Source organism: Euwallacea similis, chromosome 18, assembly GCF_039881205.1.
Source record: "Euwallacea similis isolate ESF13 chromosome 18, ESF131.1, whole genome shotgun sequence".
NCBI classification, from domain to species: domain Eukaryota; kingdom Metazoa; phylum Arthropoda; class Insecta; order Coleoptera; family Curculionidae; genus Euwallacea; species Euwallacea similis.
The window spans coordinates 3,470,387-3,484,837 of NC_089626.1; the positions used below are offsets into that span (position 1 = coordinate 3,470,387).

General features: G+C 37.2%; 4 protein-coding genes and 1 non-coding gene across 7 annotated transcripts; 2 read left to right on the forward strand and 3 right to left on the reverse strand.

Moving 5' to 3' along the window:
• Positions 1 to 13: 13 nt before the first annotated feature.
• mRpS26 (mitochondrial ribosomal protein S26) lies at positions 14 to 2,372 on the reverse strand. 2 transcript variants are annotated; one of them, XM_066398779.1, is made up of 3 exons: positions 2,187 to 2,372; positions 604 to 771; positions 14 to 542 (listed from the first exon to the last, which is right to left on the reverse strand). In XM_066398779.1, exons 2-3 carry the CDS (start codon positions 762 to 764, stop codon positions 29 to 31), a joined length of 675 nt encoding a protein of 224 aa, XP_066254876.1. In that variant the 5' UTR covers positions 765 to 771; positions 2,187 to 2,372; the 3' UTR covers positions 14 to 28. The 2 variants fall into 2 exon arrangements, with proteins under 2 accessions (XP_066254876.1, XP_066254875.1); XM_066398778.1 differs by having other exon boundaries at positions 2,084 to 2,202.
• LOC136414627 (tumor protein D52) lies at positions 1,461 to 3,666 on the forward strand. 2 transcript variants are annotated; one of them, XM_066398775.1, is made up of 5 exons: positions 1,471 to 2,134; positions 2,514 to 2,763; positions 2,842 to 2,901; positions 2,980 to 3,109; positions 3,162 to 3,666. In XM_066398775.1, the coding sequence occupies exons 1-5, from the start codon at positions 1,738 to 1,740 to the stop codon at positions 3,273 to 3,275; spliced, it is 951 nt and encodes a 316-aa protein (XP_066254872.1). In that variant the 5' UTR covers positions 1,471 to 1,737; the 3' UTR covers positions 3,276 to 3,666. The 2 variants fall into 2 exon arrangements, with proteins under 2 accessions (XP_066254874.1, XP_066254872.1); XM_066398777.1 differs by lacking the exon at positions 2,842 to 2,901 and having other exon boundaries at positions 1,461 to 2,134.
• LOC136414618 (nose resistant to fluoxetine protein 6-like) lies at positions 3,298 to 10,194 on the reverse strand. Its single transcript, XM_066398750.1, has 11 exons — positions 9,833 to 10,194; positions 6,607 to 6,768; positions 6,049 to 6,269; positions 5,779 to 5,990; positions 5,655 to 5,728; positions 5,408 to 5,598; positions 5,161 to 5,350; positions 4,764 to 5,097; positions 4,578 to 4,704; positions 4,329 to 4,518; positions 3,298 to 4,265 (listed from the first exon to the last, which is right to left on the reverse strand). The coding sequence occupies exons 1-11, from the start codon at positions 10,071 to 10,073 to the stop codon at positions 3,967 to 3,969; spliced, it is 2,241 nt and encodes a 746-aa protein (XP_066254847.1). The 5' UTR covers positions 10,074 to 10,194; the 3' UTR covers positions 3,298 to 3,966.
• On the forward strand, positions 7,031 to 7,102 carry TRNAG-UCC (transfer RNA glycine (anticodon UCC)). The gene has a single exon. It is a non-coding gene; the product is annotated as a tRNA-Gly (tRNA).
• A 258-nt stretch (positions 10,195 to 10,452) lies between the features above and the next one.
• On the reverse strand, positions 10,453 to 11,607 carry LOC136414743 (extended synaptotagmin-2-A-like). The gene is made up of 5 exons (XM_066398915.1): positions 11,468 to 11,607; positions 11,296 to 11,389; positions 11,157 to 11,258; positions 10,606 to 10,740; positions 10,453 to 10,554 (listed from the first exon to the last, which is right to left on the reverse strand). The coding sequence occupies exons 1-5, from the start codon at positions 11,482 to 11,484 to the stop codon at positions 10,471 to 10,473; spliced, it is 432 nt and encodes a 143-aa protein (XP_066255012.1). The 5' UTR covers positions 11,485 to 11,607; the 3' UTR covers positions 10,453 to 10,470.
• Positions 11,608 to 14,451: the final 2,844 nt, after the last annotated feature.

Sequence of the window (14,451 nt, forward strand, 5' to 3'; positions counted from 1 at the left end):
TTATATTATTAAAAAACAAATATACTACCTATTGTTTTACATTAACTACCTCTTTTTCTAATTCTTTGGTAGGTTTACTTTCCCTTCCTAAAAGCTTTTCCCCTTTCACGTCAATAGCAAAATTATAATCAACAATTTCAATAAGTGCTTTATCAATAGTTGCATCAATATTCTCAAGGGTTATAAATGTAACTGATGCCTCTTTTTCTTTTCTCACTAACTCTTCCGTTAACTCATACATTTGCTCTTGTTTTATTACCTCTTCTTCTATTTTCTGTCTTGCACGCCTCAAGTCATGTTCCTGTTCTTCTTTGACTCGCGCCTCTCTAGCAATTTTAACTTTTTCATTCCATTCATTGTTAATTGCTTGACACTTCAAAAAATCCTCTTTGAAGTGCTTTAATATTTCCTCAGATTCAGTACTTGTCTGATATTCATCTGAATACTTGTTAATTAAGTATTTTCGGATTGACCTGACATTATTCCTGTAATTATTAAACAGCCTCATGAGTTCTTGGTCTTCATCATCAGGAATTTGTGGTCTAAAAAGAAAATGGGGAGGTGTATATAGGTGTTGAAACTTTTAGTTCTAATCATGCTCACACTGGGGGAATTCGAAATCGTTTGCTTTTAGCTGTAGGGATCCAACGGGGTTTTCTATGGTTCTTGTGGTCAGGCAACAGAGCAGGATTGTATGGCATCGCGGTGGAGTAACAACTTGTGCACAATTTAAGGGTATTGAAGTTTTTAACGAGGCGTAACATGATGAAACTGAAATCAATATTCCTTCTTTAAGTTTCAATAAATTAAATTGTGATTAAATTAAATTCCTTTTATTCCTTTGAATTTGCGGTCTAAATAACATAACCTCTTAACAACATTATTAAACTGATATAACAATTTGTCAAAGTAAATTATGTTTTATTCTTGAATTTTATCTTGAAACTAACAAGGATAAATATAGTTCTCAGAGTAGAATCAAATGCGTGAATATGGCTTTGACAGTGACAGTGGCAACAGTAGATCAACAATCCATTTTTTATGTTGATTTCTTCGATTTTCCGAATATTTTCTGCAGGAAAACTTTTCCTTTATTTTTCCCATTAAATTCATATTTAGCAGGAATCAAGCCCTACTTTCATTGCAGAGATGAGCAGCCACAGTCCTACTGTCGGTAAGCAATAAAGTCAACTTCGTTCCTTTGTCGTTTTATCTCTGCAAATCCCGTGCATATTTCCTCAATTTTCACGTAAAAATAATCACCCTAGCCTCAAATGATTAAACTTTCTGTAATTGCCTTGCTGTAGAATTAATTACAAGGTCTGTATGTGTGGATTATTAACCTTAGTAGCGGTGTTCCAATGACGTGTCAACAAATATTTCCTCCTCAAAGTCATTAGCATTTTCTGCCACACCATTACCACTCAACAAGAATGTTTGTTTATACATGCGTTTTTTATAATGGTTTAAATTAAGAATTGAAAAGCACAAAAGTCAATTTATTAATCACGAATAATAACTCATTCGTAAATGGTATATGTGGTTGCCTATAAACCTATAAGAACCGTGAAGTTTTTTCTGCTGGGTGAAAGTAGCAGTGGAACCATTATTAACAAAGACAACGGTACTTTAATTCGGATTCTGTTCCTTGTGATGTGGCGAAATAGTGCAAGCTTTTGTGATGGTGTTTAGTTGAAACACTAGTGTACTACCCCACATGCATGTATCCCACATAAAATGACTGATGAGGGTGAGAACCCCAGCCTAGATTACATTGAAGACCCATATTTTAACCCTCCAGACAGTACTTCCACCCCTAGTCTAGATAATTTAGATGAAACAGACTATTTAGAAGAGTACGATCTTCTTGAAAACGAGTTAGATATTTTTGATTTGAGGCAGCTTGATTTTGATGAAGTTGCCAGCAGCTCATTGGATGATGATGAATATGTGAATGTCGAAGCTGAGTTTTTTAATGTAAAGAGGGCTAATGCGATTATCAGAACGTTTTTACGAAACAAGGTTAAAAGGCAGGTTAGGGTTCGATACAGTGATTTAACTAAGCCTTACTTGGCCAAATTACCCAAAGACAGTAATTTTAGGAAGTATTTAGCTATTAGTTTGAATCACAGCGGTAAGTTTCCTCTATAATAACTGCACTTATCTTCGTACTATCACAAACTTACACTCAAGACTATTCAATAATTATAATTATTTTTCCATTATTATGCAACTAAACATTTAGTATTAAAAACCCAATTTCCTAGAAGCACTAAATCGTGTTTTGTTGCATGTTTAAATTCAGCGAGAGAATAGATTTCAATCCTGGCACTTGACACAAGCTAATTAAAAATAGCCTCTGATCTCTGTTTTACCACACATGATAAACTTTATTCAGTAGTGCCAGAGTTTCCTGCAAGCAAGGTTATTTAAGCGAGAATGCTGCTTGTAGGTTGTGTTTATTCAAATTTAAAACAATGAATCAGTCTTTTCAAAAATATATTACAATGTAGAAGAAGCGATGGCTGCGGACCATGTTGCCCCTGACCTCTCCCACCTGACTCCTGAGGAAAAGGAGCACCAGGAGAAGATGTGGAAGGAGGAATTGGCCCAAATAGAGGATGAAATTGTTACCCTTAGAACGGTTTTGTCTTCAAAAATGCGTAGAAGCGCTGAACTGAAGAGAAACCTGGGAATTACCTTCCTGAAAGAGGTATCGGATGACATTAACCAGGGCATTAAAAATGTTAAAGAAAGCAACGTGTAAGTAAAGCAGCAAGCAGTTGGTAGTTCATTTATGTTCGAGCATGCAATTTTTAAGTTAGTTCTTTATTTATGCAGATATCAGACTGTTGAAAATAAGGTAGAACAAGTTGCTAAGGCTGTTACTGAAGCCCCGCTGTAAGTAGTTATGCTTTGGTGCATGTTTATTTCTAATCTTGTGTATATTTTGTTCCTGTAATTAATTATTTTCTGCAGGTATCAGAAGACTTCCTCAGTAATAGGAGGTTTAACAAGTAACTTGACCAACAAAATTGGACAAATGAGGCATTCAGAGTCGTTTAAGTCTTTTGAGGAAAAAGTTGGTTCTGCCTATGAGAATGTCAAAGTTAGTATACAGATTAAAGGAATTTTTTGGATGTTTTATGGACAATTTTTAGGGAAAAGTCGTTTCAAGATCTAGTTCCCAGCAAAGTGTTAATGAGGAAGCACGTTCGAGGTCTGGATCAGTGGCAACCAGCCCTTCTATACCAGAAGAAAAGCCTTTGGCTTAAACAATGCTTGCCAATTCTGGGATTTCGACTTTACAACTTTAAATTTCCACCATCAAAGGCCTTCTTTGAAATCAATAAACTGTCCAGTACTAATGCTTTATTCAGAGTTAGTTTCATTTTCAGTTAATCGGTGGAATTGGGGCATCTTATTTCTGTAGCTAAAGTTTCAGTTAGTTTAATCTATCAAAGCATAACCAGAGACTTAGTTTACCGTAGAAGACAATTATTTAAAGTTTCTTTGTCAGCTGACTCCATTTGTTTTTCCATCTTATAAAGAATGCTTTTATAAAATATGTATGTCGTGGGATACCTATTTTCTTTATTGTAGTTATAGCAATTATATTAAGAATTATATAAATACTGAGTGAATAAATGCACTTTTTTTGGAAAATTAATTTCATTGTTTAAAAAAACTAGCAGTCGACACGTGGCATTATTATATTAAATAATTGTATAAAATTATTCTAAAAGATTGTAAGCAGCTCTAAAAACTTACGCGCTACTGAGGGCCACCAGATCAGTGCAGCGTAACTGACCAATACTCTTATCTTTATTTCAATGTTTTCATCAACAACGTCCTCTTGGTAAAATACTCAGGACTTTAATCTGTTGACCCTAAGCAGTTCATGAAACTCCATATTTTGTAATTTATTTAGAGGTAGATAATCGCTGTTGCCCAAAAACTGAACACTCAACATACTTTCTTAGCATCTCTAATACTGTTTTTGCGAACTTTATCAGCCCGTTTAAACGTGAGATTCCTCAAATTTTGAAATGGCACTTCAAAAACGACACTCAGGACCACAGATAATCCTAAAATCCAGACATATTCCTGGAGATTCAACATCTTGGTAATGATCCCAAATTCTTGAGCCGACCTCGTGGATCCCACATTATAGAAAAACACTGGGAATTGTGTTAAATATACTGCGTAAGATACTTTGGTCCAGAAGGTGCAGAGGGAGTGGGCAAATACATGTCTTATCCAACCTAATTGATTTATTGATTGATTTATGTGTTCACCAGATTATAAAAATCGCAAAATCTACATACCTCCATATCCTAACTGTATAATGTAAATAACCCAGCAGAAGGAGGCTACCCATAAGATGGGAGAAAAGGCAGCGTACCAAGCCGCATCTCTAGGGTTATAGACGTAGTCGATTTTACCCATGAAGGCTGGCCCTAAATAGGATACCAGAAAGCTAAACAGGGCTACTGTATTACCCGTTCGTAGCTGAGTCTGAAAACAAAAGATTTTCCATGCATAAAGAATCTTTTAGGGGGTGAGTTTTTCCATACGTTAGTCAGCTTAATATGACTACAATTTCTCAGCAAATAACCCATAAAAATCCCCATAATATAGACAGTTGCCCTATGCGGAGGCAAGATATACATGTTATCTGCAGTCTCAAATAGCTGTGTCACTCTAAAAAAAATCCTTACTCAATAAATTTCTCATTACGTGGACCCTTTTTGAACACTTACGAAGTTCCAAAGTGAACATAATTGTTTAGCTGCATGGAATATGTGACATAGTATCTAGCCGCAGTGGACATTACAGCTAAACAGATCAACACGACGGAGCCTTTTAAGGGCCACCTCCAGAGGCCGTAAACCATGAAGGGGGACGCAAAGAAGAGCTGCGTGTCAATGCCTAGATGGTGAGTGTGCGTAAGGCACATATCTTTGAACCCAAAATAGTTGTGGATAAATAACAGATTCCTCCACCAATATTTCTTGCATATATTCGAGTGGTGGGTCACCACCAAGTTCCACATGGGGCCGTCGTTTAGCCACGGCAAGACGAAGGTGCAAAATCCTTTTAAATAATAAGAAAATTTGTTTGAAAATTAATTACACTTAAATGTGTAAATCTTATTACCAATGAGCGCAGCCAATGTAGGCACGATTCTATACAATCTAGAAATATACTCCTGAATAATGTTAATTTTTCCAGTTTTCTGTAGCTTCCCTATTAGAGAATAGGAGGACAACAGCCCCGATATCATGATGAATGGGTCAGTATACAAACTGGCAGCTCTTCCTATTACTGTGAAGGGTCTTGCAAAAACCTGTAATAATGCATTTGCTGATGATATTCCAATGCTAAAATAAGACAAAGGACGCACTTCCACAGCTTCAGTTCTATTTACATAAGGAAGGAAGAGTACTGCCATTGACTTATGAGCCAAGACCAGCAGAAGCGCATTCACCATTCTGATGCCGTGAACTGCCAGTATGTCTCCTGAAGGTGGGGGCTTACTGGGAGTGACTATGAATCTTAGATTTCTAACCAGTGAGAAACCTGTTATCCATTGGTCTTAAAATTGGAGAAAAATTAAATCATGAATTGATTTGTCTGAAGTAAATACGTACTTTTCTCTCCAATAACGATGTTATCATATATTGCTGCGAAGAACTCGAGAACAATCAAACCAATGAAGAATATTCTGAAACTGACTGGTCAGTACAAAGGTATTTCTATGCGATGAAAACATACATAGCAATTATGGTAGTCAAAGGTAAATTTTGCTGCTGTTTCAACGTCCTGCACATAAGAGGATCGACTTCTAGTCTCACTTCCAATTCAGTTCCTTTTGTAATCTCTCTCACAGCCTCCTTTAACCCTTTCCTTACATCCTCCGCAGAACACACATCTGGCACACATACTGCCCAGTTTATACTAGAGAACCTTGGCACTCTATGCCCAGGCTGCAATTTCAAAAATGCATTATCTCGCATAAGCAAAATTCATTGTGCACACACGTACGTCTTCCAATTTGCTTTTGAAGTGGTAATGGGATTGAATTAGTTTGTGTAAACCAGCCAAGTAGGGACTATGGGGTATTTGTACTTCGAAAGCGGCTAAGCAGTATTGCCCATTGACTTCTTGGTCCTCGGACTGAGCTGAGAGGCACATGTCAAAGTCGCCTAATTGGTTCACATTTCCATTAAGAAGGCCTGAGGGTAGCTTAGCTGAAGCATCATACACTGTAATTTATGGATTAAATATGGGATTAGGAAAATCCTCCCGGTTCATCGATATTCAAGGAACGTTACTGAGCGAAACGCATCATAGTTTAATAATAAGGGATATATCAAAAATCGGTTTTTTTCGTATACACGGTGACGTACAAATTATAATTAACAGTGGGAACAAAAGCAGATCACGTAGTGAATTATGTATGAGATGTGTAATAGAGAGGCGTGTTGTATATGTCAGATGACTACAGGTATACGTGCGCTTTGAGCCCAATTAATTCTTGGAAAATATGGATTACATTTGTAATAAATACAAAACCCCAAATCTAGCCTAACAATTCCTTACTTTTAAGAGCCCATAATTGGAACTGCTTCAAATCTTGGGCGTACCTCTGACTGGCAATCTGGCAAGAATGGCTTACGTCGGCTATCCGGCTTAGGTCGAGAGGCGGTTGTGATACTGATATCAGTTTCATCAATTTTTCCGTTGTTCGGGAATAACTAAAATCTAAAAAATAGTTTCTGAAAGTTAATTAGTGGAAGTAGTTTCTTGATCAGATGGCGAATACTAAATGTATCTAAAATAATTATTCCACAATACTATGATAAGAAGTATGTTTAGTTGAGGTAGTAGCTTTGGAGATAATTCTCTACTTGAATAGAGTTAGAAGTTGTAGATAATAAAATAAATTGCTCAAAATTTATGCATAAACTGATTTAGATATATTGCTGTGGTTGATCTATGGACAGGCGGCGCTCATTTTCAGGTTGCGATGGTGGTGTAATGGTCAGCATAGTTGCCTTCCAAGCAGTTGATCCGGGTTCGATTCCCGGCCATCGCACACTTTTTTTAGAATTTATGTTCAAACGTGTTATTTTATATTGAAAACTATATGTTTAAACCGATAAAAAACCTAAAATTTAAAAAGAAAATTAAATTTAAACATAAATTTTTCAGCAGCACAGAATAACATTGGAAAATGCTTCAAGTTTTGATGAAGTTTGGCATGAAAGGATTTTTTAAAACCGTATCTTTAACAGAGATCTACCTTCTTAGCCGCTCCTTCTCAGTCTAATTGGCCATAAGGCCCAAGATTTGCGTCAGCAATTGCTGCTTAGTATTCTCCAGCGACATCGCACCTGCGTCCTGCGACAGTTCCTTTCGTTGTCCAACACACATATAAACTAATGGAAAGTATTATAGCCAGATTCCAAGATAACAAGATATTTTTAACTGAAGTCTAATATTATTCTCTTATAACTTATATAAAAAAAGATTCATTGGTTTATGCCTGATTACTAATCACGTCTATTATTCAATGACAAGGACGACTCAAGCGCCTTAAATTAACGCAGGTAATACGCTCCTTAATAAAGAAATTCATTAGTAAATTTAAAGGTGCACTTGCAAGGAAATGAATTAGTACTCTATCGCGTTGCCCAATCATTTAATAGTCTCTTAGAAGCTTAATACAACTTTAAACGCTATCTGATTGTATGTGATTTGCAGGTGAAGGGAACAATCACAACTGTAATTAATCGATTATTAATAAATACTGCTAGATTTCTTGAGAAAATGGCGATTACACTTTTGAAAGAATATTTAGGAATATGCAAGATGCTTTCAGAGATGTCGCCATTGTCGCTTTTAGATAAGGGCTAAATTATCGATATGTGGTTTACTTTGACAGACACTCAATTCGTTGAAACACGCCTAAATGTGGGTATTTATTGGAGCTTGCAAAATCAGGTATATTTACATAAAAAATTATAGAATTCAACTGCAATAAGGAAGTGAATATTTAGACGATAGTTTCTTCTATTATGACACTGGCAGTAAAACTGTTTATTTCTGTTATGAGTGACCATAAATCATATCTTCTGCCAACTAATAAGGCTTAAATGCATATTACACTCCATTTGGAGCCCAAAAATCAAGGATTTCCATTGTTTGTTCTAGCGCGATACGACGACAGATAGAATCATAAATAATTTTTTTACTCAGTTGCTTGCCTTGCTTTGTCTGGTGCAATTAGTAAATTATTTAAATACAATCATGTATTCGGAATACTAATAATTGCAAGTTTCGTCTTGCAACAACTAACCGTCTTGTTGGGATATCTGCGACATATATGCATACAAATCACCTCGATGGTGATATATTTGCCCAAAAACTTTATTTCGACATTAACTTATAATAATTCGGTAAAATGAAAAAAATTGCTTTATTCTTCTCCTTCTTTCGGAGGAACCGAGATATTTCCTTTTGGTATATATACATTTATAATAGGTATAATTTAAATGCCAATAAACAGCACCATTAATGAAGACAATTCAAGGCAATTCATAGAAAACTGAGACTCTTTCATCATTCACTTTTTCACATTTTTATATTTTTTCACTTTTTCATAATTTTTTCCCTTTTCATACTTTTCTATTTTTTTACTTAGTCACTATTTTTCTTTTCGACTTTTTAGTTTTTTCAACGTTTTTTTCACGGCTGTAAAAGTATCATTCACATCGAACTTGAATATGCAGTTTTGTTATTATCGCACGCTGTTGCCTCATTATGCAATTTTCGATAATTAGCCACTGTTAAATGCGACATATTTTCAGTTTTTAATAACGCTTAGTTGTAGTTTAAAACCTTGGTTTAGTTTCGGCAAGAGGTCATTGATTCCACCGAAATGCATTAAACGCAACTAGCAGAAAGGGCCAAAAATGCTGATGTTGATGCTAACAATAATCGTTATAAACAGGACATTTAACATACATTTGGAGATTTTCGTTTATTCGGGTCAATGAAATAGTGCAAAATATTTATTAATTGAATTTAATAAATTGATTATCGATTTGCGGCCGTTTATGGCCCGTATCAAGTGTAATTTCCGTCGAATTAGTAACGTAACATTAAGCCCACCTTCTTGCTTGAACACACGCATGGTTGCAAGGGAAAAATTTCAACACGCTCTCGTTATATAACCATTAGATGAGGCTAATATTACTAATTAGTCGCAGGCACAATTGCGTACTGATTAACATTGAAAAGTGCGCAAATGGGAACTATCTCTAGATACCAGGAAATAACACTTTTTATCTCAATAATCCTACAATCAACAATACTAAAAAATTAGTAAACCAATACAGCCTTCAACTAACCGTGATTTAATTTGATTTCAATTACTTTTACTCCTTCACTGTTTCATGATTCAAAAGACCTGTTTATTATATAAATAAATTACCCATGATAATGACATTTACCCAGATTCATTGGTCGCTCTAATAGTGCATATCGGCTGTAATTCAAAGTGCGCTTTTTGGGATAGAAAATGGAATGACCTCATCACGTCTAAGACCAAAAGCCATTAAGGATGTGCCTGAGAAATTCATATTCGTCGCACATCCTGACGGTCTTGACGGGGAATGAAACACGGCCGAAAAAAACCATTCGAATCCGAAATTAGACTGTTAAACCATTATTGCACATCTCAATTATCTATATTAGCAGTCTTGTTACTTCAGCCAAAAACCTCCTCTTATACTGTTATTTACTCCCTTAGTTGCAAACTTACCCTCATCCATGCACTTAGTCACATTCCCCAAACACACCTTCGCCACTTCCTCCCTAGGTTCCAACCCCTTGCGCAGCAGCCCCACATCCCTTTCAAGGGAGTAATTCGAACTACCAAAGAGCTTTTTGGCGTTAACGTCCAGATGAGTCCCATTGGAGAGGGCGGATTTTTCCGGATATTTTATATTGGTCACCACGAAGTACAAAATGGCTAAAAACGGAAAAGGAACGGCTCTACGCATTTTCGTCGGTTCAAGGGATCATTTTCGGTCAAGGCTCGGGGGGAATTAGATGGTTACGCACGACCTAATGCCGGGTGGATTCGCATGGGTTTGCGCGTTTATGGTGTGCGAATTGCCTGCTTGCAGTATTTTGGTTGACGGTAAATGGCAGGATTGTGGTGGGGATTTGGTTGGGTATATAGGGTTAATTTGGTAGCGAACGTTTTGTTGTTGGGATGTTTCCACAGGAAAATTGGCCTTGTAGGTCTCTGCCAATGACCTTACATTACGCCTACACAAATCTTTGTTTTCGGCGATCTCCGTTTAAAATATGTTAAAAATCAAATTATTTTTATTTACAACTGTAGGATACTAAATTTACATTAAAAAAATATATTCAAGTAGGAAAATATGCAATTTAGCTCTCGTGCGATTTCTTGTATACAGTAAACAGCTTTGTGTAGGGCAGAACTAACCCCAACTTCTCCAAATCAATTATTACCTAAAACCAAAGAGTCAAAAAAATCTTCTCAATTTACTACTTCCCCCTCACTTTTTCTAGGTCCTCATTTTTAATGACTCGTTCTTCACATACTGACACCTCGAGATGCTTTTGGTTCAGTTCGTCTTGGGAAATCACAAATTCAAAAGTTTCATCGAACACTGGATTCTTAGTGGTTTTGATTACCTATAGATAGACATAGATAGATAGATAAAAAAAAACTCTAATTGCTCGTAGCGCTAAATGGCAACAGGGCACTGCTCTTTTGTTTCCAATCCTCCATGGTCTTAAATGGCCCAATATCAACTATGAGGCGTGGACCATGTTGCCAGATTTTGTAAATTGTTTAAAAAACAACCACTCAATATGAGTACACGAATATTTGACAAAAAGAAGACCTAAAGTAGGGGAAAAAAACTTTTAAAACTGTAATCATTGAAATCCTTGTCCATTCATTTGCAGATAACTAAATCAAGCACGCGCTGATAAGTATTTAATTCAACCAAAATAAGATTTACATAATCATTATTTGGAGATTCTCAAATAAATAACAACATTCTTTCACGGTAAGAACTACACATTCTTGTAAAACCTGTGTTTACCTGAGTTTTCCGTTTAGTATCCGTATGCCTTTCAGGCAACAAATATAGCTTTACATAGATTCCTTTAGGTTCATCAAAATGCAGATCTTTGAAATTATTAAACTGTCAATCAATTGACTAATCTACAGGCTGATCAAACATACTCTATGTTGTGAACTACAACTATCAGTCTTTGCTTTTGGACACTGTATCTTAAGGTGAGCTTGATCTTGGATTTGGAAAGAATGTCGGCCCTAAAAAGGCAAAAATCACCACTTTAAGTGATTACATCATAATAAGCACCCTCAAATGAATATTGTGAAAACTATTACCCTAAGTAGATTTCCATGATGGCACTTTAAGCTCAAGAGTGTTTGGGGGAGAATCTTTACAACCCAATATCAATTTGTTTTATTAACATAAGTATACTGTTTTTAAGGATTTCAATAAAAATTGTTTATCTTCTTACCAGAATTTGATAAGGGTTCAAGTTGCTTAACAAGATTACTATTGTTGTGTATATTGAAACAACAAATTTCCGAGCGCGGAGCGTGCAAACTTTTAATACTTACCCGATATATTTGACGTGTGTACATTTTTTTCTCTGCAAATCATCAAAATAGTCCTACGACTGATGCCACCGTTGGATAGAGCTTTTCGAGAGGAACATTTTGAGTGGTCAAACGGCCGAATCGGACCAGAAGTTTCCGAGCGCGGAGCGTGCAAACTTTTAATATTTACCAGGTTTATTTGACGTATTTGTACTTCTATCTCTGGAATTTATCAAAATAGTCCCACGAATGTTCCTACCGTTGGATAGAGCTTGTCGAGAGGAACATTTTGAGTGGTCAAACGGCCGAATCGTACCAGAATTTTCCGAGCGCGGAGCGTGCAAACTTTTAATAATTACCCGGTTTATTTGACGTATGTGTACTACTATCTCTGGAATTCATCAATATAGTCCCACGAATGATCCTACCGTTGGATAGAGCTTGTCAAGAGGAACATTTTGAGTGGTCAAACGGCCGAATCGGACCAGAAGTTTCCGAGGGCGGAGCGTGCAAACTTTTAATAATTACCCGGTTTATTTGACGTATGTGTACTCCTATCTCTGGAATTCATCAAAATAGTCCCACGAATGATCCCAACGTTGGATAGAGCTTGTCAAGAGGAACATATTGAGTGGTCAAACGGCCGAATCGGACCAGAATTTTCCGAGCGCGGAGCGTGCAAACTTTTAATATTTACCCGGTTTATTTGACGTATGTGTACTTCTATCTCTGGAATTCATCAAAATAGTCCCACGACTGATCCCACCGTTGGATAGAGCTTGTCTAGAGGAACATTTTGAGTGGTCAAACGGCCGAATCGGACCAGAAGTTTCCGAGGGCGGAGCGTGCAAACTTTTAATAATTACCCGGTTTATTTGACGTATGTGTACTACTATCTCTGGAATTCATCAATATAGTCCCACGAATGATGCTACCGTTGGATAGAGTTTGTCTAGAGGAACATTTTGAGTGGTCAAACGGCCGAATCGGACCAGAATTTTCCGAGCGCGGAGCGTGCAAACTTTTAATACTTACCCGGTATATTTGACGTGTGTAAATTTTTTTCTCTGGAATTCATCAAAATAGTCCCACGAATGTTCCTACCGTTGGATAGAGCTTGTCTAGAGGAACATTTTGAGTGGTCAAACGGCCGAATCGGACCAGAATTTCCGAGCGCGGAGCGTGCAAACTTTTAATACTTACCCGGTATATTTGACGTGTGTAAATATTTTTCTCTGGAATTCATCAAAATAGTCCCACGAATATTCCTACCGTTGGATAGAGCTTGTCTAGAGGAACATTTTGAGTGGTCAAACGGCCGAATCGTACCAGAATTTTCCGAGCGCGGAGCGTGCAAACTTTTAATACTTACCCGGTATATTTGACGTGTGTAAATTTTTTTCTCTGGAATTCATCAAAATAGTCCCACGAATAATCCCAACGTTGGATAGAGCTTGTCAAGAGGAACATATTGAGTGGTCAAACGGCCGAATCGTACCAGAATTTTCCGAGCGCGGAGCGTGCAAACTTTTAATTCTTACCCGGTATATTTGACGTATGTGTACTCCTATCTCTGGAATTCATCAAAATATTCCCACGAATGATCCCAACGTTGGATAGAGCTTGTCAAGACGAACATATTGAGTGGTCAAACGGCCGAATCGTACCAGAATTTTCCGAGGGCGGAGCGTGCAAATATTTAATAATTACCCGGTTTATTTGACGTATGTGTACTTCTATCTCTGGAATTCATCAAAATAGTCCCACGAATGATGCTACCGTTGGATAGAGTTTGTCTAGAGGAACATTTTGAGTGGTCAAACGGCCGAATCGTACCAGAATTTTCCGAGCGCGGAGCGTGCAAACTTTTAATACTTACCCGGTATATTTGACGTGTGTAAATATTTTTCTCTGGAATTCATCAAAATAGTCCCACGAATATTCCTACCGTTGGATAGAGCTTGTCTAGAGGAACATTTTGAGTGGTCAAACGGCCGAATCGGACCAGAATTTTCCGAGCGCGGAGCGTGCAAACTTTTAATACTTACCCGGTATATTTGACGTGTGTAAATATTTTTCTCTGGAATTCATCAAAATAGTCCCACGGATGTTCCTACCGTTGGATAGAGCTTGTCTAGAGGAACATTTTGAGTGGTCAAACGGCCGAATCGTACCAGAATTTTCCGAGCGCGGAGCGTGCAAACTTTTAATACTTACCCGGTATATTTGACGTGTGTAAATTTTTTTCTCTGGAATTCATCAAAATAGTCCCACGAATGTTCCTACCGTTGGATAGAGCTTGTCGAGAGGAACATTTTGAGTGGTCAAACGGCCGAATCGGACCAGAATTTTCCGAGCGCGGAGCGTGCAAACTTTTAATAATTACCCGGTTTATTTGACGTATGTGTACTTCTATCTCTGGAATTCATCAAAATAGTCCCACGAATGTTCCTACCGTTGGATAGAGCTTGTCGAGAGGAACATTTTGAGTGGTCAAACGGCCGAATCGGACCAGAATTTTCCGAGCGCGGAGCGTGCAAACTTTTAATAATTACCCGGTTTATTTGACGTATGTGTACTCCTATCTCTGGAATTCATCAAAATAGTCCCACGAATGATCCCAACGTTGGATAGAGCTTGTCTAGAGGAACATTTTGAGTGGTCAAACGGCCGAATCGGACCAGAATTTTCCGAGCGCGGAGCGTGCAAACTTTTAATAATTACCCGGTTTATTCGACGTATGTAAATTTTTTTCTCTGGAATTC

Coding starts and splice junctions, on each gene's coding strand:
- mRpS26 (XM_066398779.1), bottom strand. CDS start 764: ATGTTACGCCTCGTTAAAAACTTCAATACCCTTAAATTGTGCACAAGT. Junction 543..603: donor CGATTTCGAATTCCCCCAGT/GTGAGCATGATT, acceptor TTTTCTTTTTAG/ACCACAAATTCCTGATGATG.
- LOC136414627 (XM_066398775.1), top strand. CDS start 1,738: ATGACTGATGAGGGTGAGAACCCCAGCCTAGATTACATTGAAGACCCA. Junction 2,902..2,979: donor GCTGTTACTGAAGCCCCGCT/GTAAGTAGTTAT, acceptor TATTTTCTGCAG/GTATCAGAAGACTTCCTCAG. Junction 3,110..3,161: donor CTGCCTATGAGAATGTCAAA/GTTAGTATACAG, acceptor GACAATTTTTAG/GGAAAAGTCGTTTCAAGATC.
- LOC136414618 (XM_066398750.1), bottom strand. CDS start 10,073: ATGCGTAGAGCCGTTCCTTTTCCGTTTTTAGCCATTTTGTACTTCGTG. Junction 4,705..4,763: donor TATGTTCACTTTGGAACTTC/GTAAGTGTTCAA, acceptor GATTTTTTTTAG/AGTGACACAGCTATTTGAGA. Junction 4,519..4,577: donor GTCATATTAAGCTGACTAAC/GTATGGAAAAAC, acceptor TTTTGTTTTCAG/ACTCAGCTACGAACGGGTAA.
- LOC136414743 (XM_066398915.1), bottom strand. Junction 11,259..11,295: donor TAGTTCACAACATAGAGTAT/GTTTGATCAGCC, acceptor ATTGATTGACAG/TTTAATAATTTCAAAGATCT. Junction 10,555..10,605: donor AAAATGAGGACCTAGAAAAA/GTGAGGGGGAAG, acceptor CTTTGGTTTTAG/GTAATAATTGATTTGGAGAA.